This window comes from Adelges cooleyi, unplaced genomic scaffold (genome assembly GCF_023614345.1).
Source record: "Adelges cooleyi isolate 19-005CV unplaced genomic scaffold, UGA_ACOO_1.1 ACOO_flye_CR_arks_rails_tigmint_CR_PRNA_451, whole genome shotgun sequence".
In the NCBI taxonomy this organism is placed as follows: domain Eukaryota; kingdom Metazoa; phylum Arthropoda; class Insecta; order Hemiptera; family Adelgidae; genus Adelges; species Adelges cooleyi.
In genome coordinates this window covers 33,626-54,635 of record NW_026096135.1, presented here as the reverse complement: position 1 = coordinate 54,635, position 21,010 = coordinate 33,626, and the positions used below count along the sequence as shown (strand labels likewise).

At 29.5% G+C, this 21,010-nt stretch overlaps 2 protein-coding genes across 4 annotated transcripts; both read left to right on the top strand.

Annotated features, from left to right (window-relative positions):
• Window positions 1-642: 642 nt before the first annotated feature.
• On the top strand, window positions 643-9,784 carry LOC126842217 (uncharacterized). Of its 3 annotated transcripts, none has more exons than XM_050579104.1 (2): window positions 643-816; window positions 2,739-4,406. In XM_050579104.1, the coding sequence occupies exons 1-2, from the start codon at window positions 736-738 to the stop codon at window positions 4,029-4,031; spliced, it is 1,374 nt and encodes a 457-aa protein (XP_050435061.1). In that variant the 5' UTR covers window positions 643-735; the 3' UTR covers window positions 4,032-4,406. The 3 variants fall into 3 exon arrangements, with proteins under 3 accessions (XP_050435061.1, XP_050435063.1, XP_050435062.1); XM_050579106.1 differs by lacking the exon at window positions 2,739-4,406 and adding an exon at window positions 8,385-9,784 and having other exon boundaries at window positions 653-816; XM_050579105.1 differs by lacking the exons at window positions 643-816; window positions 2,739-4,406 and adding exons at window positions 6,677-6,836; window positions 8,385-9,784.
• Window positions 9,785-16,732: 6,948 nt separating this feature from the next.
• LOC126842222 (uncharacterized) lies at window positions 16,733-20,467 on the top strand. The gene is made up of 3 exons (XM_050579110.1): window positions 16,733-16,815; window positions 18,202-19,054; window positions 20,433-20,467. The coding sequence occupies exons 1-3, from the start codon at window positions 16,735-16,737 to the stop codon at window positions 20,465-20,467; spliced, it is 969 nt and encodes a 322-aa protein (XP_050435067.1). The 5' UTR covers window positions 16,733-16,734.
• The last annotated feature ends 543 nt before the right edge of the window (window positions 20,468-21,010 follow it).

Sequence of the window (21,010 nt, the reverse complement as noted above, 5' to 3'; positions counted from 1 at the left end):
GCATATTTGACAAGTACTGATATTAGTTATATCTACTTGATTTCTATGATTTTGCTAAATGAGTGTTATTATGTTTTTACGTCGAATTAAAGAAGAAAATATAGACCATAGTAAAATGCCAAAATTATGTTTTTTAGAACAAGCTTGTGCGGTTTCTGTTATGACTACAGTAATGTGTTTGGATATTTGTTCGGCATTTCGGATCGTAGGAATGAAAAAAAATTACAAAATGTTGTATATTTTTCTATATACAGAATAATAATTAATATTTTTTTATAATATAGTGTTTTTTTAATATGTTTTTACATAATATTTCAAATGACATTATAATTAAATGATCATAGAATAGTAATGTTTCTAACTACTGTGCGAGCATCTTATCTATGTGTTACGTAATGGTTTTCTCTTGTATTTTCTGATTTCACCAACTACACAATTAGACTCCAACACTATTACAGTTTAAAGTATATCAACACAAAAATATGACGTCATGCTTTATGTTAATAGTATAAAAGCAAATACTGTTGTTTTTTTGTCTAAATGTGTGATTTTACCAGACATTTATAATTTGTAAATACGTTATACAAACAAAATTATTTGCTAAAGATGTTGCCAGTGTCTGAAACAAAATTAGGTTACCAATATAAAAGGTTATTTCCAGTACTTGAATAGCTTAGCTAAATTATTATAATTTAATTTTGACTAATTGCACTTACGTAGTAAAACGCTTTAAAAATGATTGAAATCAACTGTATTTTTTGGTCATTATATTTCATACAAACAGTCAACTTCATGATGATTGAAGCCCCATACATAGTAAGCATGATTTATTTTCCACGATATTAAAAATTAGTTTTTACACTATTATAGTTTAGAAATTCCCAAAATCTTGCTAGCTGCTCCCATCCAGAAATAGCAAATAATATAACATTAAATACGTTAAGCATGAGTTTGTGCGCTTCTTTAACTCCGTTTGAAGATTTAAAATTGTTGAGAAGTTTCATCGATTATAAAAAAATAGATAATTAAGGCATTTCTCATCCAACTTTAAAAAAAAGGTATGAGGTAAATGCCATAATTAACGATGAGTAAACTTGACTATTTTTATTTTGTCGGCCAATTATAATTTATAGATAACACAGAACAAGCAGAAAGGAAACTATCCAATTTTTACATGGGCTCTTATAAGACGATATAAAATCAAGTCTGACATCTTGAATATGATCTAAGAATAGGCGTAGGTGTAGGTAAATTCTCATTTTTCGTTCATTTTGGCTGAACTGTTCACTCGACAAACGCGGAAAATGGCGACATTTTTGTCGGCGTACGACATTTAGTATATGAACAGTGTAGCCATAAGTCACAGAAAAATTAAAAACAAGGAATCATCTGAGTTTTGGCATCACTGGCTAAAACTCAATATGTCTGACTGTTTTTTGATAAGCTCTAAGATTCCATTCTGTTTATTCTGTGTAAATACGTTATACAAACAAAATGATTTGCTAAAGATGTTTGGTGTGTCTGAAACAAAATTAGGTTACCAATGTAAAATATTATTTCCATCACTCGAATTAGCTACATTATTATAATAATTCCATATAGTCTAATTACATTTATCGAATCATTTACATCTACGGACTTCTGAACCGTTTTCTTACCAATATCATAGTCGATTTGGTATCGTCTAATGTCCCATGGCATTTTCCACGTGTATCTTTTTCTACAATGAATGTTTTGGTATGTGTTTGTTATGACCATGTCATATTGTTTGCGGAAATCTACATATCGGTCTCCCTTTTCGGTTCTAGTGCCCAATCCATAGGCTCCTACTTCTTTCCCGTCAGCACCTTCACCTACAACAGTGTTCCAGTCTCCTATTATTATTAAGTTGTCACTTCTTTTCACTAATTTACAGAGTACTCGAGTCCTGCATACATTTTTTCTATCTCGTTGTCATCTGCTTCTGTTGTTAGAAAGTATACTTGAATTATTACGATATCGCTGGGTAAGGCTTTAAGTTTTATCATTACAAGTCTGCCATTGTAGGCTATCTTATTTATCACTTGTTGGTCTCATTTCTTTCTGGTTTTTCTCTTCCAAAGTAAACAACACGGTAATCATCAGACCTGAGATCTCCATTTCCTGAACTTTAATATTCTCTAACTTTCCAGTACTTAACATAGTTCTCACGTTCCACGTTCCGATAGTTCGCCAAGGATTTGTTTCTTCTACTGCCGAGACAACTGATAATTCCAAATACATCTGGTCTAGAATCTTACATCTCATCGATTCATACTGCTTACTGGGATTTTTAATATGGTGATATCCTTCTCCTTCCACATTGCAGTTGACGAGCCGGTATTTGTAATATTTCCAAACTGCATTCGTAAAATCCTTCCATTGTCGTTAGTTCTCCTGCAGAACTCGCCAATGTTCGGTTACTTTTTATCCGTATCTAATACGGATACTATTTGTTATTTTTGTGATTTGAATTTAATTCCCTACATTGTGGCAGTTACTATAACTAGTGTCTTGTAAATTAAGTTCGTGAGAAATACTATTAAAAAATAATAGTAAATCAACATTTTTAGTAAAATATTATTTTTATAAAATATTAGTAAAACATTTATGTACTTGAGCAATAAAGTTTAAAATGTTGATAGGAACACATAAATGAAATATACCAAAAAAGAGAATTATGAATATAATTTTATGTAAGTGCATATTTTTTTTAATAGGTTTCGCCTTCATATTACGTCAATAAAACATTCACTCATTCATACGTTAATACTGTGAATAGTTTAATAACCTATAATGAGAGAGAAATCAAAATTAGCGATAAAGAACGTACAATTCTGACAACCCCTATTCAGACTTATAAAGACACTAAAGACCGCAATAAAGTTTTTAATAAATTTGACAAGAAAATAAAAGATATTAAATGTACTTGCTCATTAATCGTGAAAACGAAACTGGCGTACTTGTCCAATATTCTGGAAGGCTTGCAAAATGGCGGCGCTATAGAAGTTGCAAAAGATAAATTAATCGAATTAAAAGAAGAAGCGGGTCTTATGATCCTGTTGTTTCAAAAAGGCAATGTCAAAGCAGGTAAGTGGTTTTGGAGTTATTATTTCAAAATCATGGCAATAATAGAATACGAAAGCAACAAACATTTATTTGCCGAAACTCCATTCGGAGAAGAGGAATTACAAAGCGGTATTTCACATTTTTTACAATACTGCAAGATTAACTATTATCTTCCCAAAAATAAACCAGAGTATGATTTGGTGTCGAAAATTCCCAATGTACCAAATAACATCTTTCAAAAACTTCGTGTGTCTGAAATTATTGCTGTACATTATGCTAACGTCATGCAATACATATCGATTGAATATTTGTATCTAAAACCGTTGTGGGATGATCACGAGTTATTGTTTGGGGAAATAACAGGCTCAACCGTAGAATGGAGGCCAACAATAAGACGCCACGCAGACGAAGTGAGCAAAACCAAAGAATACATTAAAACCCGCGAATGGGTATCAAAGCCGTTCGGACACCTTAGTTACCACAAGTTGATTAAACAAATTATCAGTGTGAGGATTTACACCGTTCTGTGGGTAATGTTGGTAATATTCAACAAAGAAATGCCTCAATTAGATCTGTTCCGCTTAAAAATTATAAACATGGAGGCAAATCAGACAATTATTAAATTACAAAAATGTATGCACTATACCGAATCTTTGTTTTTTGAGTTAGTTGCAGGAATTAAGGGTGCAATGCACGAAAACCCATTAAATTTTGATAGCATTATAGCTGGAATATCGAAGAGAGTTAAAGACATTCTTGTTGAGTTGAATGGGAGAAGTTCAAATGGAAGCGATTGGATCAGTGTTAATATAAACGGAGACTTTACCTATGATATGATAATGGAATTTCTTCAAGAATTGAGCAACAACTTTAGTCAGTTAAATGAAAAGTTAACGATTTTGAACTATGAGCTTGCATTAAATATTCTGGTCGAAGGAAATTGATGATATTGGGGATAATGACCAAATAATGTATCTTGGTCAGTTGGTCAGTCAAATCCTATTTGGTCATTCATTTCCACTTCTATTAAATCCTCTAAATCTTTTTCGGGTTCTTTATTATTTTCATTACTTTCTTTGTATAATATGTCTAATGATTTTTTTTAAATTTTATCTAAACCACAAAAATCATATTATCTAATATACATAATGATTATTTTAATATTGTTTTTATAAGTTATTTGTTGGGTGTAAGAAATTGATGTAGTAAAGGAAAATATCCAAATTATGTATTTAACTTTGCACATGTTATGTACTGTGCACATTTTATTGTCATGATTTTCAAATTTTATCTAAAATACAAATCTTATTTTTTATTTACATATTTAAGGTTTTATTGTTATAAAATTACATACAGAAAGTCTCATTTAAGCATAAAAAGTATACTCTGTAAAAGTAATCCAGCTTGCATGCAATAGAAAACTTTTAGCGTTTTCCTGAACGATTTCATACAATTTAATGACTATTTATAGTTGATTAATTTATTAAATCTAATTAATTAATTTTTTTTGATAATCTAAACTATATTAATTAAATTTGTTTAATTATTTTTGTCTTTTTAACTAAAGCTATTGTTATTTTTTTAATTTACTTCTGTTTTTTTCTATTCCAAATATTTTAATAACGATGTAATTGCTCAACTAATTCTGTTTTTTTTTCATTACATTTCTATTGCATGTAATTTATAAAAAAAAACTGACCAAAAAGCTTAGCAGATACATTTTAAGCTCTTTTAGCTTCGATACATTGTATTTTTTAAGTACAATGTTTGGTTATTTTTGCCTTTGATAGCATACCTATGCTCTCTGCATGTCCGGCAAAAATATATGTATGAACCTTCACCAATATTTCTGCCAATTTTCTTTTTTGTTTCGTATATTATAACTTTAAAAGGTTCTTCAGTAATCAGAAAATTAGTACGTTTTCAATTTATATAGGAATTTGTTTTATTAAAATATGTTTTTTTTTTTTTTTAATTGTGTTGTTTAGCACCCGTTTTACGACTATGAACGTATTCGTTGAATGTCTAAGGCCATATTTACATGATACATGAACACATTTTTATAAGCGTATTTTTGTCATAAAATAGCCAAATTTAATCATTTATTACTTATTGTAAATGTTGTTGAAAAAAAATGTTTTTGTCATTTTTATTTTTTGTGAGATATTTTATAACATTTAAAAGTATTATGCGGACGATAAATTTAATCCACGAAAGCTTCATTACATTCATATGAAAAATTGTTCAGTTATCACAAAAATAGTATGTTCTCAATTTATTTAAATAGTTAAGGAAATACATTTATTACCATTTAATTAACTGTCATGTTGAATACCTAGTATCTTTTATACAAAACAATTCATGTTCACTTCTTCACTCAAAACTAATTTTTAATTAATGAATCAAAAAACTAAGAACTTATACCTTTTATATTAAAAAGACCATACATATCTTGGTGATAATTTTTCTTTGAAATTGTTATTATTGGTTACACAATACATATACGTCGAGGCCTCTATGTCATGAGTCACGATATGTCGAGGCCTTTATCCGGATTATGAACGTGATCGATAGTATAGCCATTTCGATGTTCTGGAGAGTATGTGAAGTATTGAAAAAGTCACGAAAATCGATAAGTGGCATTTTAATATGGCACGGGGGAGCGTTTAATAACTCTCCGAAACAACATTTTATCTAGTATCTTCTAATATCTATCCAATATATAAGTTATTGACTGAGCTATAGTTAACCAATCACCCGATATATATATATATATATATATATATATATATATATATATATATATAATATATATATATATATATATAAGGTGCCTAAAATACTAGGGGTACAAGTTACATTTTATTGATATCGAGAAAATCAAGCTCAAAGTTAACATCCATATGGCGTTTTCGTTTGGGGGGTAGATGATTTGCTACCAGATCGCAGCAAATAATGAATAATTCACTTATATATCTTTACCGCCAAATAAAATGGACAACTTGTAGCTTAGCTGTGGTCAGATTTCTTATAAATGTCACTTACACCCCTAGTGTTCTAAGCGCCTCATATGTGTTATAGTGAAAACAGGCAAATCAATATAAAATTAAAAATAGTTTACTTTTATTTAATTTTGTATTGTTTACCAAGACTGTGACGTCATTTATTTTATGAGTGTGTTGTTTATGAAAAAAACAAAAAAATCATTTTCCCTCTTCCAATCATGAACATAGGGAACTGGTGTATTTTCATGTGGGGTGAGGTCTAAAGAAAAGTCTGGGAGGTCTATAGCCCTCTAGCCCTTATTCTACGCATATGACCATTTTCGTTGAATGACTAAGACTAAGCAATTTAAAAACTTTAAAAATACGAAGAAAAATCGATTTGTTCAATTGTTTTATTTCGAACTATATATGTCTAAGTATGAGGTAAATGCCATAAGTCACGATATGTAAACTAGACTATTTTTATTTTGTCTGGATTTTATCATACAATTATAACTTATAAATACGTTAAACAAACAAAATTGTTTGCTAAAGATGTTTCAAGTGTCTAAATCAAAATTTGGTTACCAATGTAAACCGTTTTTCCTAGCACTTCAATAATTCAGGTACATTATCACAATTCCATTTTGACTGGTTGCACTTAAGTAGTAAAACTTTTTAAAAATGACCACACACAACTGTATTGTTTTGTCATTATATTTTATACTATCAATCAAATTTATGATGGTTGAATCAACAAAAAAAGTAAGCGTATTTTGTTTTCCACAATATTAAAAGTTTTACAAACTCATAGTTTAGCATAATATACATCTATCGCAACCAAAACCCTCTACTTGATTCCGTGTATAAGGGCTAGGTAAAAAAAAATATTCTTTTAGCACCATAAAGTTTAAATGTCATATTGTATTGAGTTAAGTTAAGTAAACCGAAAATATTTCTCAATGTTTTAGTACTATACTTGGCATAAATATTTTTATAAGGATTTGTATTCTTAACGTTTAGTACGCCTAAAATAAGAAAAGCACTATATAAATCAACGTTTTTAGCCTTTCTTACACTAAAAAAAAAAAAATGTTTTTGCTAAACTATTGTAATATAACAGTAATGACCGTGATGAAGTGATTTTCTGAGGTAGAAAATGACTATAAAAAAAACTGTATTGTTAACGAATTTCATATTTCAATATTTTATTTTACAAACGTAAATGTATGAATAGTAATATAATATATTTATTGTATTGGTTACTATTTATTTTGTTTTAGTAGTCGACGTGGATCAACGATGCTATTAGTTTTTTAATGGTGTGATTTTTTTGTGTCTTTGTTCATTGTAACTTTTTTTATTCTGAACAAATTCTTTCTAGTAGCAACTCCATAAATCACAAATTTCATCTTGTCGGTACTTTCGGGAGGGGGGGCAAAAGAAAACATACGAGTTTTAATGATTCAAATTTTACTGATTCAAATAAATTTCGAGTTGAAATTTATAAGGTATATTTATTTTATATGCCTCTACACATCATTAGTCTCAAAATGTATCAAATCATTACAACATATTTATGGACATCTATTTAAAGTGACCCTAGTATGTTTTGAGAACTCAGTACTAGTTTTTACCTAGCCATTTTTATAACAATGTGAAGTGTTTTTGTTGTGATATAATTTATTTGATTTATAACTGTAATGACTGTAATAAAGTGATTTTCTGAGGTAGAAACGTTTTGTAAAATAAGTACATAAGAAGTACTAATAAATAACAAATACTATAAAATCCACTTCATTTGTACAGGTTTAAACGTGCATAAAACTAACTTAATACGTTCACGAACAAAGAACGACCTATACACGACTACACAATAATGTTAAAAAAGATTGTTCACTCGAGGCTGTAACAAAATAATTAAATATAGGGCTCTATAAATGGCGCGCAAAAAACAGTATGACCGTCTGATGATAAATTGATTGTTTTTCATATTCGAGTGAAACAAAATGTTTCTAACGACTTCACCATAAGTGTTACAAAAATAAAATAATGTATAACTTATATAACGTGTTTATGATTCACTGCTTTTTTTACTCTACGTGACAATTGATATTTATTTAATCTTTATGTATTAATCAATAGTACTGTTTTAATCTATACATTGATTTTTTGGGTTTTATTAAACCATTGAACTTCTCTTCGCTTATGCTTACATACTTTATACGTATTGCGACAAAATTTAACAAAAAAGCAAAATTTAATTTATATATACATATATTATAAGAACATATATTTTATTTTATTTTTTAGATTTCGCCGTCATATTACGTCAATCAAGCATTCACTCTTCCATACGTTAATACAGTAAATAATTTGATAACCTACAATGAGCGGGAAATCAAAATTATTGAAAAAGAAATTATAACCATAACAACTCCTATTCGGACTTACAACGACACCAAAGGCCGCAATACGGCGTTTGATAAATTTGACAAGAAAATCGAAGACATTAAATGTACTTGCTCAGTAATCGTGAAAACGAAACTGGCGTACTTGTCGAATATTCTGGAAGGCTTGCAGAGTGGCGGATCTATAGAAGTTGCAAAAGATAAATTAACCGTGTTAAAAGAAGAAGCAGGTCTTATGGTCTTGATGTTTCAATTAAGCCAAGCAAAAGCGGGTAAATGGTTTTGGAGTTATTATTTAAAAATCATGGCGATCATTGAATACGAGAGCAACAGAAATTTCTTTGGGGATCCTCTTTTCGCAGAAGATGAATTACAAAGCGGTATTACAAATTTCATAAAAAATTGCAAGGATAATAAATACCTTCCTAGAAATAGAACAGAGTCTGATTTAGTGTTGAAAAATTCCAATGTATCAATTGGCATCTTTCAAAAACTTCGTGCGACTATGACTATTGCGTATAACGCCATGCATAGCATATCGATCGAATATTTGTATCTAAAACCGTTATGGGATGAACAAGAATTATTGTTTAGTCAAATAACCGGCTCAGCCGTAGAATGGAGGCCAACGATAAAACGGCACGCAGTCGAAGTGAATAAAACCAAGGAATACATCAAAAACCGCCAATGGATATCGAAACCGTTCGGACACCTTAGTTACCACAAGTTGATTAAACAAATCATCGTCACCAAAGCGTACATCTTTCTGTGGGTAATGTTGGTAATTTTCGATGAAAAAATTCCCAACATGGATGAAATCAGCTTTAATACTATTTACGCGCAGTCAATTAATACAATAAATACGGTATTCGAATTCATGTCATACACCGACACTTTTTTATATGATATAGTATCAGAGTATCATTGGACCATGCCTGAAGACACAAATCTGGGTAACCTCATAGCTAGAATATCGGAAAAAGCCAAAGATAATTTAGTCGAGTTAAACGGGAGGAATTCAAACGGAAGTGATTGGATCCGTATTAACGTGAACGATGAATTAAGCAATGATAGGACGATGAAATTTCTCAAAGAATTTGTCGATTACTTTAAACAGTTAAAAGCTAAGTTAAATCCTTTTTATTATGTGCTTGCAATGAACCTTCTGAGCGAAGGAAACTAATGTAATTTATTTTCACGGCTAAATCATGTATCTAACTTCGCACATTTTGAAATACATTATATTGCAATTTTTTTTAGAAATTTATCTAAAATATAATTTGTATTATTTACTGCACATAATGACCATTTTTTAATTACACATTAAATATTGTTAACTTGACTGTAAAACTTATTTGGAATGCTAAAAATAGTTTTAGCCCACATATCAAAGTCCGCATACGGTGTAAAAAAATCCCTTACCTTTATCACTGTTAGATGCATAATAACAATTACAATTATTTGGCCACAAAATAAAAATTCGTATATTATTATTAATATATTATCAATATTTTCCTTAACCTTAAAAGTATGTATGTATAATATGTATATATATACAGCGGATCCACTTATCGTGAAACACTCAACATCTCATTGGGTTTAATTAATAATTTTTTTTTTTTTTTTAACTTTCATATTCTAAGTGATCTCATTTCACTGTTATGTAAACGTAATTCAATACTATTGTAATCCAATACTATTGTAATCGATTTCATGAAAATCTGTTTCAACTTTCAACATTAAAACCGTATACTTCATTAGTCGTTGGCTGATTTCAGGTAAGCCTTAAACAAGTTATTAAATTATAAAATGGATACTCAATCATTGTTTGATATGTTTTGTTTTAGATAACTACTTATCAAAGTTGTGATATTTATCATTTGCTTATAAAAATAGTTTAAGGAAAACAAACCGCACAATAAGGAATTTCAACAAATAAATATCCAATCTAAATCAATGTATTTATATTTTGTTATCTGGAAGACTCAGAGGACCCGTACACAATAGTAAATCATTTAATTTAATTAACTCTCGGTATATGTTTACCATTCCACAAGTCTATTTTAATATGACAAAGACTGTAAGTATTACCAAAAAGTAGTATGGCAGTATACTTTGAAGTCAATCTATAACAATATAATAATTGTCGGTACCAAGATATTCACTACTTCTGTAAGTGTTACATTTGTACCAAAATTTTAAACTTTTAATTTTTTTTTAATAATCTACCTTGAACAATTGATGTAATTTACCAAAATAATCTTCTTACAACTGTATACATGCTAATTGCTTGCTTAGTTTATTTTTTAAAATAACAGTTTGAGATTACCTATGTTGAATAGTTTAATAATAAACATAAATAGATTTCTAATAAGTTACTAAAAGTTGTTTAATATTTTTTTATTGTTTTAAGAGATGGTATTTAATTTAGTTCAATATGTTTAGACCTTGCCCGATAATATGATTTAATCATACGGCATACTCGTACTTGGTCATGCAGTTTTGAGCTAGTTAAATATTGTCTCTTAAACAATTTTAAACAGTGTTAAAATTGTTTTAAAATAGTAGAAAGTAATTTAAGAGATTACTCTAACAAGGAAATCTCAAACAAAAGTTCTGTAAAACACTTAACTTGTAAAAAATTTTACTCTTGGTTTTGTTAAATGAAATCATGACTAATAAGTTTATATGTTTGTATTAATATTGTTTTTGTATTATAGAATGTATTAGTACTAATTCCTGCCTAGATGTTATTTATAAGACTTTCATAAACTATACATGTATTTCCACTATGTGTACAAATTTAAAAAAAAATGTTAATAACTAAAACTTATGTTGTTGAATTGTATGTATATCTACTGTAGAAAGTACAGAAAAATGTTGACAAATTAACTGGAAAGTCAAAATTAAATTTACAAACTTTAAAATAAAGGTTTTTATAAATGTATATTTGAAAATTAACCCATTCCATTATTGACTATAATTTCAATTTTTTTTTTTGTTGAGAAAAATTTAAAAGGACCATTAACATTATAATTATCTATATGATGACTAAATTCAATAAGAAACATTGATAATATATATTAATAATTAGAAAAAAATAAAAACTTGTATTGTTATTAAATATTAACACTATAGGATTTGTAGATACAACTAAATATTAAAAACAATAGAAATGTTGAAAAGTGTTTGAGAATATACCATAAAAATATTTCTTAAAGTAGATTTTTAAATAGTAAGTATTAAATATTATTCAATATACTTTAAATAAATATATTGATAGAATATTAAATATTATTTAATATTCGTTTTCTAAAATCAATCAAGAAAGAATAATTGTTTTTAATTTTTGATTGCTACAATAACACCCAGCATGATACGATTAAGATGTATAAATATTACTCTATCAAATAAACTGAAATATTTAACTTATGTATGAATACTAAATAGTTAACAGTCATTCATTTATTAACATAATTGTTATTTATTAATATAAATTTAATTTTTGTAACTTAATGTTGAATATAATAACAATGTTATTTGTTCAAACCATGAACTAAGATATACCTATCTTAGTTATATCTTAGTTCATGGTTCAACCTCAAATATTGTATTCATTTTTTTAACATCATACTAATTAGCATACAGAGTCTTGTGATTTCATGGACCACGTGATTTTATATGATATACTAAAACTATGAAAAAATGACTTATGTATAACCCATTTTGGTTTTTATCATAGAATAATATTTTATGTTATTGTATTTTTCCCTCTTCGGTGTAAAAATTTAAGGAGTTAACTTGAAACTCAAGCAGCAACCTAGATAATATTATTTTTAATTACATGTTAAGTTATTTTTAAAAAGACTTCAGTATTGAAATTGATGTTTATAACATCAATCAAAAGTCACAGCCACATGAAAATTGTAATACTTATAAGTGTCATAATACGCTTCGATCCACGTCCTCGGTGATTATGGTTATAATTGAAATGGCAGTTATATTTAATATAACATATTAGTATGTCATACTAAGTTAAATCTTGTTATATGACATCATATTTAAAAAGGTAAAAATATTATTTTAAGGTTCATGTAAGGAACACATTAAATGCTTCCATGATGGTTATAATGTTCTATAGCATCAAACTATGTGTGTTTCTATACAGTATGACAGTGGTGACAATATATACCTACAGTTTATAACTTTTTTTTTATTCTACAAGCTACTATTTGTTGTATATAAATATATCTATTTTATTTTATTAAAAAAAAAAAATTATTATGCATGTATGGTACACATTGCCAGCGAATTGTCACAGAAAATGAAAAGTTAAGTAAACAAGAATTACAAGTTAATTAAATACTTTTTTATTATGTAGAAGTTATACTACCACCTCATTTCTCAACAAAATTGATTGACACAATATTAGAATACTAATTCGTTTGTAGCCAATAGTAAAAATGCAGGTACCCATTACTCTGTATTACATGATTTATGTGTACACTATCATTAGAACTGAATAAATCAACGAAATAGAAAATTAAGCAAGACAAAATGGTACCTGCCAAAAATAATGCTTGTGATATTGCCATATTTTGCAGAGTTTTCATGTGATTAGGGCTACATTTTCACGGCTTATTGATGTAGGCTACTAATATATTTATTAAGAAATACTAATTGTCACTTATGTTTAAAAAATGAAGTGTATAAACACAGAATTATTAACATTTTATTTCGAAAAAATAATAATATTCTTTATCAATTCAGTAGTGTATAATAAACAAAATAATAATATCCCATAAGTATGAAATGGTCAACCGCAAATAATAGGTACATTAGTCTAGAAAAAAATTTGAGAACTTATGGTTATATATAATAAAAATCCTTAACCATAAAAATATGGTTTTTATGGTTAAGGGTTTTTATTATTATTTTATAGGTACATTAGTTCATTATCTATGGTAACAGCTTTATTATGTAGGGACCTATGGGCTATGACCGTGGGAACTTATAACCGAATGCCCAGTGGATGAAAAATAGATTCTATAAATTGTCTAACAGTGATTATGGTATCTTCCAATAGCATCTACGTAAAAGCGTATACGCGGAATGCCGTCCTCCCGTCCAATCTTGACCATTCAAATGTATGTAGTTATGTAACTGCATATTATCCAAAATTGAAAATTCAGGTATATATATTTTAATATAAAATAGCTCTTGATAATTTTAATAAAAAAAATAAGTGTGGCTATTTGAAAATCAGACGTTGCTATCGAAAGAACTATTTTGGGAGAGGGGTAAATACAAAAAAAAAATTGAAAAAATTGAAATCACGTTGTATAAATACACTGTGAAAAAAAAACTTAATTATCAATTAAACCCAGTGAGATATTGAGTGGTTCACGATAAGTGGATCATCCTGTATAAATATATTGTTTATTTTTTGTTTTGTGTTTGGTTAACTTTGGCCAAAAATACTTTGCGCGAGGTCAAACTAAAGAACAACGGCAAAGAAATCTCTGAAATTTCATTTCATCGATTAACGGCAGATAACTTAATTTAATTTGATGAGTTGGTTTTTGTTTGTGCATTTATAATTTACTATCAATTGAGTCTATAGTGAAATTTTTTTAATTTAATTTGAATCTGTTCACTTAAATGCATTAATTTTTTTGTAGGTACTTTTTGAATTGCTTTACATATTTTTAAAATAAATAAATGCATAATAACTATTATAAATTATTGCAAATTTATATTTTTCGTATTCATTAAAGTATCAAACAATTAATGTACTACCTATGTATATTGCTACAAGTGTAACAAATCATCCGTCAGTTCGGTCTTAACCAGTAGGTACAGTTCAAAATAAGCACAGTTTAAATCAGTACAGTCCAAGCTAGTACATTATAAACCAAGCTCCATTAAAAATTAGCATAGTGGTTTAAGAGGGGTATCATGTTTTTAAAAGTGATTTAATTACTTTCAAGCGCTTTGATGCGAATCTGTACACGGTATAACCTAGTACAGTATAAAACAAGTGCAGTCTAAATCAGTGTAGTTCAAACCAAGTATATTTTAAACGACTGCTTAGCTGGTACGATCAAGTACTTAATAGCTATTGAAATCCAAAGAAGTCAAGACTGTTTAGGCCAGCTCGACTAAAAACCTTCTCACCTAAAACTACCACGTTTAACCGCACTGTGCACCAGACCGTGGACCTTTGACACTTTAACAGACAAGATTAACCCGCTTTCTGATAAAACAGCACATAATAAATTCAGTGAGAACTTCAAAGATAGTTAAACGCAAGGCTGCTGATACTTCCAAGGTGCCAGTGGCGGTTTTCCCGGGGTGGCAAGGGAGGCGGTGCCTCCCTTGAAAATTAAGGAAACTATGTACTTAATATTGTTATTATGATGAGATATTTTGGTTTACAATAAATATTTTCAATCGAAAAATGTATGTGAACAATAATTGTTTTTGAAAGCGAAAACAAAAATTTAAGAATTTGAAATAACGTCTCTCCGTATCAGCGGTGACCGTCTGGATGCAACGGCCGCCGTCCGCCGGCCGCTGCCTGTTGTTACACACGTAGCATAAGGGCAGCCGGCGGAGGCGGCTGCCGCTAATATCTCACGTTATGTTGTTGTGTTCACAACATACACACACACACACATACATAAAATAATACGAACAGCGCATGCGCAGTTCTCTGCGAGAGGCGACACAAAAATATTGCCTTTGTGGGCAACTGACCGATGATCGTGTTTATCTTGGGGAAGAAATGGGGCATAGACATTCAGCATGTACATCAGCACCGACACTGCCAACAACAAAACGCCATTTCCCATTATCACTAAATCATTTATCAGCAGTCGCAATTTGATATCACTATATTTTTTAATTAATTCTGATACCGGTTTACTATTTGGCGTTTTATTTAGTTTTCTTAAGTTATTAGTTAATATATATTATTATACTTATTAGCTTTATTTTTTTTTTTTTCAAAATGAATCCTGTATATGTCAGTATAATGGTTATGAAGCAACATCCATACAGAAAATCGTTTGCGATTACAATTTCATCTTTTGTAAATTGTATTTACATATGTTTTTATGATTATACATTTATCTTAAGTTCAAACATTTTAATGATAATTATTTTATTAGATGACCGGTAATGCGATTATAACTAATAACTAGGATAATAAGCAAAAGTCTTCTGTTACAGTTAAAAAAAGGAAGTATACCAGTATGAAGAAATTTTAGGTGTTGGGGTTTTGCGCTTTTTTTATCAATGAGGGTACAAAGTTGTTGCCTCCTCAACAATTTAATGCCAGAACCGCCACTGCAAGGTGCACAAGGCTATTGGAACTTCCAAGAAACCTACGGTTGAATTATTGCTGCATGATATTGCAAGGCTGCAGTTGTATAAATAAAATAAAATAAATAATGTTGGATGAGAGAAATTAGATATATAATAACTTTTAAATTTGCGTTATGAATAAATTTTCATAAGCACTAGGCAGATATCTCATAAGGAATATGTTATTTAAACTGCGAGAAAAAGAATATGGGATTCTTCGGGCAGAGTCTTACTTCGCCAACTGGGTTGTTGTAGAAATGCAAGAGCAATGCACGAAGACTAGACGACGGATGTCTTGTTATAAGCGATTTTATGGGGTGTAACCGGATGTTTCGTCCTCGTCATTGAAGTCCTGACTCCTGTGGAGGGGACATATTATAGTGTGTGCTGATTTGTCTGGTTGGATTCCTTACGGGTTTCTATTTAGTGTATATGACTCACGTTTACTGTAGTAGCCAGTAGGTATAATTGCATTTTTACACGTCATATATTAGTACATTAAATTTATTATGTGCGGTTTATTCTTATTAATAACTTATTTACTAGTATTAGTTAGTTTCGACAAACATTGTGTACATCTGATCATGAAAGACGGGTTTACAGCATATGCATACAAACATATGACGTCATGGTTTTAGTAATCAGTACAAAATTAAATGCGGTATGTTAGAATATACAATTTTTATTTTGTCTAAACGTCTGGATTTTACCATTCAGTTATAATTTATAATTACGTTATACAAATACAAATGATTGCTAAAGATGTTGCCAGTGTCTGAAACAAAATTAGGTTACCAATGTAAAACGTTATTTCCAATAATTTCGCTACATTATTATAATTCTATTTTGAAAAATTTAACTTAAGTAGTAAGTCTTTTTCAAAAATGATTGCACACAACTGTATTTTTTGGTCATTTTATTTCATACAAACAGTCAACTTCATGATGATTGAATCCACAAGCAAAGTAAGCATAATTTATTTTCCACAATATGGAAAATTCGTTTTTACACACTTATAATTTAGAAAGTCCAACATTTTTTCTAGTTGGTCCCATCCAGCAATAGCGTTAAATCAAAATATCAGCTAAATACCCCCCTCCCTCCCCCATCTTATCATTTAAATGGTAAAAGGTTGTCAGTAATAAATAGATTTAATATATACACCTTCTCTCTTCTTCTTTTCTAAAAGCCAAACCTTGTCATAGCGAAAAAATAGACTTCCACTCTTCTCTCTTTAATGCTAGAGTCTTCATATGTGAATACCCGTTGCATCCAGCCATTCCAATCATCTCTCCTATGAATGTCTTCTTCGGTCTTCCTCTTCCTTTGCGTCCATTGATTCTTCCTTCCATTATGTTGGTTATGAAGGGGTTATGTCTCATTAAGTGTCCTACAAGCTTTCCGCTTCTTAATCTAATGATGGATAACAAAACTCTCTTCTCTTCTACTATTTGGAGAATTTCTTCATTGCTCTTCCTTTCAGTCCAACTAATACGAAGTAATCATAACACCTATAGTAACAAATTCCCTCCAACAAATTTTATGCTTTATATCCTCAAATTGAAATCTTTAACTAGGTACGGATTTTATAAAAATTGGTAGTATTGCCACTTTTCCAGTGTTATTAATTCTATTTATTTCCATTTTGTTTTGGTTATCATCTGATGCCCAATGATGGTCCATTGATTACTTTTATTGATGAAATACGATTACTATTTCTATTGTTGTTGTTATTATAATTAATACTCATACGATTGTTGTGAGCACACGACATATGTGTGACCCAAGATCAGATATAACGAGAAGTGTCAGTTTTATACTAATGATACGTTCTAAATTTAATTTAACTAATTTATTTATTGAAATCCTAGGGATTGTGATTCTAGGAGGAAATTAAAATATTATCTAGATTATACAGCAGAAAAAACTGGTTCTAACCATATACAACGTGAAAACAAACTATTGAGTAGTAGGCACTTTTAGAATAGAACAGAGAATATTCTACGACTACGAGTGTGCACATGACGATTGACACAAGCGGAATAGAAAATTAATCTTAATTTAAAATGCTAATAAAATATTTATGAACTTGACAAATAAATTAATTTTGAAACTCCCCTAGCAAAAGCTTTGCTTTTAGGGAGTGCGGCAATATTGTAATTAATATTATTAAAGTTAATTATATTTTGTATTATATTGATACAAAAAATGTATTATTATTAAACAAAAAAAAGAAAAATAATATCCAAAACTGGTTACCGACAATTCAATAATTTTAATACATTTTACATAGTTCTAAATGTTTATAAACATGTATGTATGTGAGCTGTACATCAATTTTATTTTTACAGGTTTCGCCGTCATATTACGTCAATCATACATTCCCTCTTTCATACGTTAATGTAGTGAATAACTTGATAACCTACAATGAACGGGAAATCAAAATTAGTGAAAAAGAAATTACAATTTTAACAACTCCTGTTCAGACTTACAGCGACACCAAAGGCCGCAAAACGGTATTTGATAAATTTGACAAGAAAATCGAAGACATTAAGTGTACTTGCACACTAATCGTGAAAACGAAACTGGCGTACTTGTCGAATATTCTGGAAGGCTTGCAAAGTGGCGGATCTATAGAAGTTGCAAAAGATAAATTAACCATGTTAAAAGAAGAAGCAGGTCTTATGGTCTTGATGTTTCAATTAAGCCAAGCAAAAGCGGGTAAATGGTTTTGGAGTTATTATTTAAAAATCATGGCGATCATTGAATACGAGAGCAACAGAAATTTCTTTGGGGATCCTCTTTTCGCAGAAGATGAATTACAAAGCGGTATTTCACATTTTTTAGAATACTGCAAAGATAACAAATATCTTCCCAAAAATAAACCAGAGTGTGATTTGGTTTCAAAAGTTCCCAATGTACCAAATAACATCTTTCAAGAACTTCGCTCGTCATCAATTATCGCTGTAGAATATGTTTACATCATGCAATACATATCGATTGAATATTTGTATCTAAAACCGTTGTGGGATGATCACGAGTTATTGTTTGGGGAAATAACAGGCTCAACCGTAGAATGGAGGCCAACGATAAGACGGCACGCAGTCGAAGTGGATAAAACCAAGAAATACGTTGAAAACCGCCAATGGATACCAAAACCGTTCGGACACCTTAGTTACCACAAGTTGATTAAACAAATTATCAGTGTGAGAGTATACACCTTTCTGTGGGTAATGTTGGTAATATTCAACAAAGAAATGCCTAAAATGGATGTGCTCCAATTAACAATTTTGTATTGGAAGGCATTGCGAACAATTAATATGGTCCAAAGTTTTATGCACTATACCGAAACTTTGTTTTTTGATATAGTAGCTGAGTTTCGCTGTGCAATGAATGTCAACCAAAACAACTTTGATAGCATTATAGCTAGAATAGCTGTAAGAGTTAATGACATTCTAGTTGAGTTGAATGGCCGTAAGTCAAATGGCAGTAATTGGATTAGTATAAATATAAACGAAGAGTTTACCCATACTATGATATTGGAATTTCTTCAAGAATTTGAAAATAATTTTAATATGTTAACTAAAAAGTTAACGATTTTAAACTATGAGCTTGCATTAGGTATTCTGGTCGAAGGAAATTAATGTTTTTGGGGATAATGACGAAATAATTTATCTAGCATTGTATTTACATACCCATTTCGTAGGCTAGTGAAATCCTATTCATTTTCATTTCTAATAAATCTTCTAAATATTTTTTGCTTATTTCCTTATTTTAATTACATTTTTAGAATTTGTCTGAGTAATAAAAACAATCTTACATAAAAAATATTTTAATATTGTTTTTTTAATTATTTGAATGCCTATAAAATAAATTAATAACTAATTTTATTTGTCTAACATAGCCAAATTTATGTAACTATTTCATTTTATATTGAATAAAACTGTAATTTATTTTCTCTTTTATCGATTAATGACCAAATATATGAATAATTTCGCATTGTACGATTGTTATTTATTTAACTATTAACCTAAGAAATTTCTGGTCAATTTATTAAAAACGAATTAATGGCTCAACTAATGTTGTGTTTTTCGCTTTATTTCTTTTGTATGTAACACATAAAAGCTCTCTGTGTGGGTCCGGGGTTAGAAAAGGTCCACAGTAACTCCTGCTTATTGTAAGAGGCGATTAAAAGGAGGTAGCGGAGGGTAGCAGCAACCGCTACTACCGACCATTGGCGAGTTTTGTAGCAGAACTAACGGCAATGGAAGGATATGGTGGAGGCAGCTTGAAGATAATTCAAGTAATGGCTCACCAACTGCAATGCAAAAAGCGAGAGGAAACTACTGCATTAACTTCCTGAGGATAATAATGAAATGATGATGATTGTAGAGGTAAAGAGTCCCCCATTCGGATCTCCGGGTGGGGACTGCCAATACAAGGTCGTCAAAAGAGAGGACGAAGAGGAGAATTTCATCATTCAACCAATCTACGGATTGAAAAAAAAAAACATAAAAGGTAAACTGGCCTATAATCGTGAGGTCTACTTTGTTAGTATGTTTTTATTTATAAAATACAATAGGACAGGAAATCTTGTTCGGTCTTTTGAGCCTCTAAGAACGTACCTTCGATCTCTGCAAAAAATAGTCCGACAAAATAGGATGTAGAACTTTACCACCCAATTTAATTAATACTTTTGACCGTTTATTTACATAAATATTTGAATGAATAATGGGGATTTAATTGCGCCTATTAGGTGATGTAACTCTCAGATTGTAGTGACGTTCAATTTTATTTTAAGTACTAATTGCGTTGGACCTTGATATTAGTTCAAGTTTTACTAGGAAATTATCAGTATTATATTATATGGTGATATATTATGTAATAAATTAAATATTAAAGTACAAAATGCAATAAATATTTAACAACATAATTTTTGAAAAAAATATTATTATTTTACTTAAATTAATATAATATAATTTTAAATTAACTACTAATGTACTTTCTTTTTTTTTTTTTTTTTTGTGTGTGTGTGTGTGTGTGTGTGAAATTAATGTACTAACATATGACGCTGTATAATTACTATATTAAAATAGTAGAAAATAATAATACTATTCGCTAAACAACCGTGAGTAGGTAATATTAGGTTTTGGTAGGAAG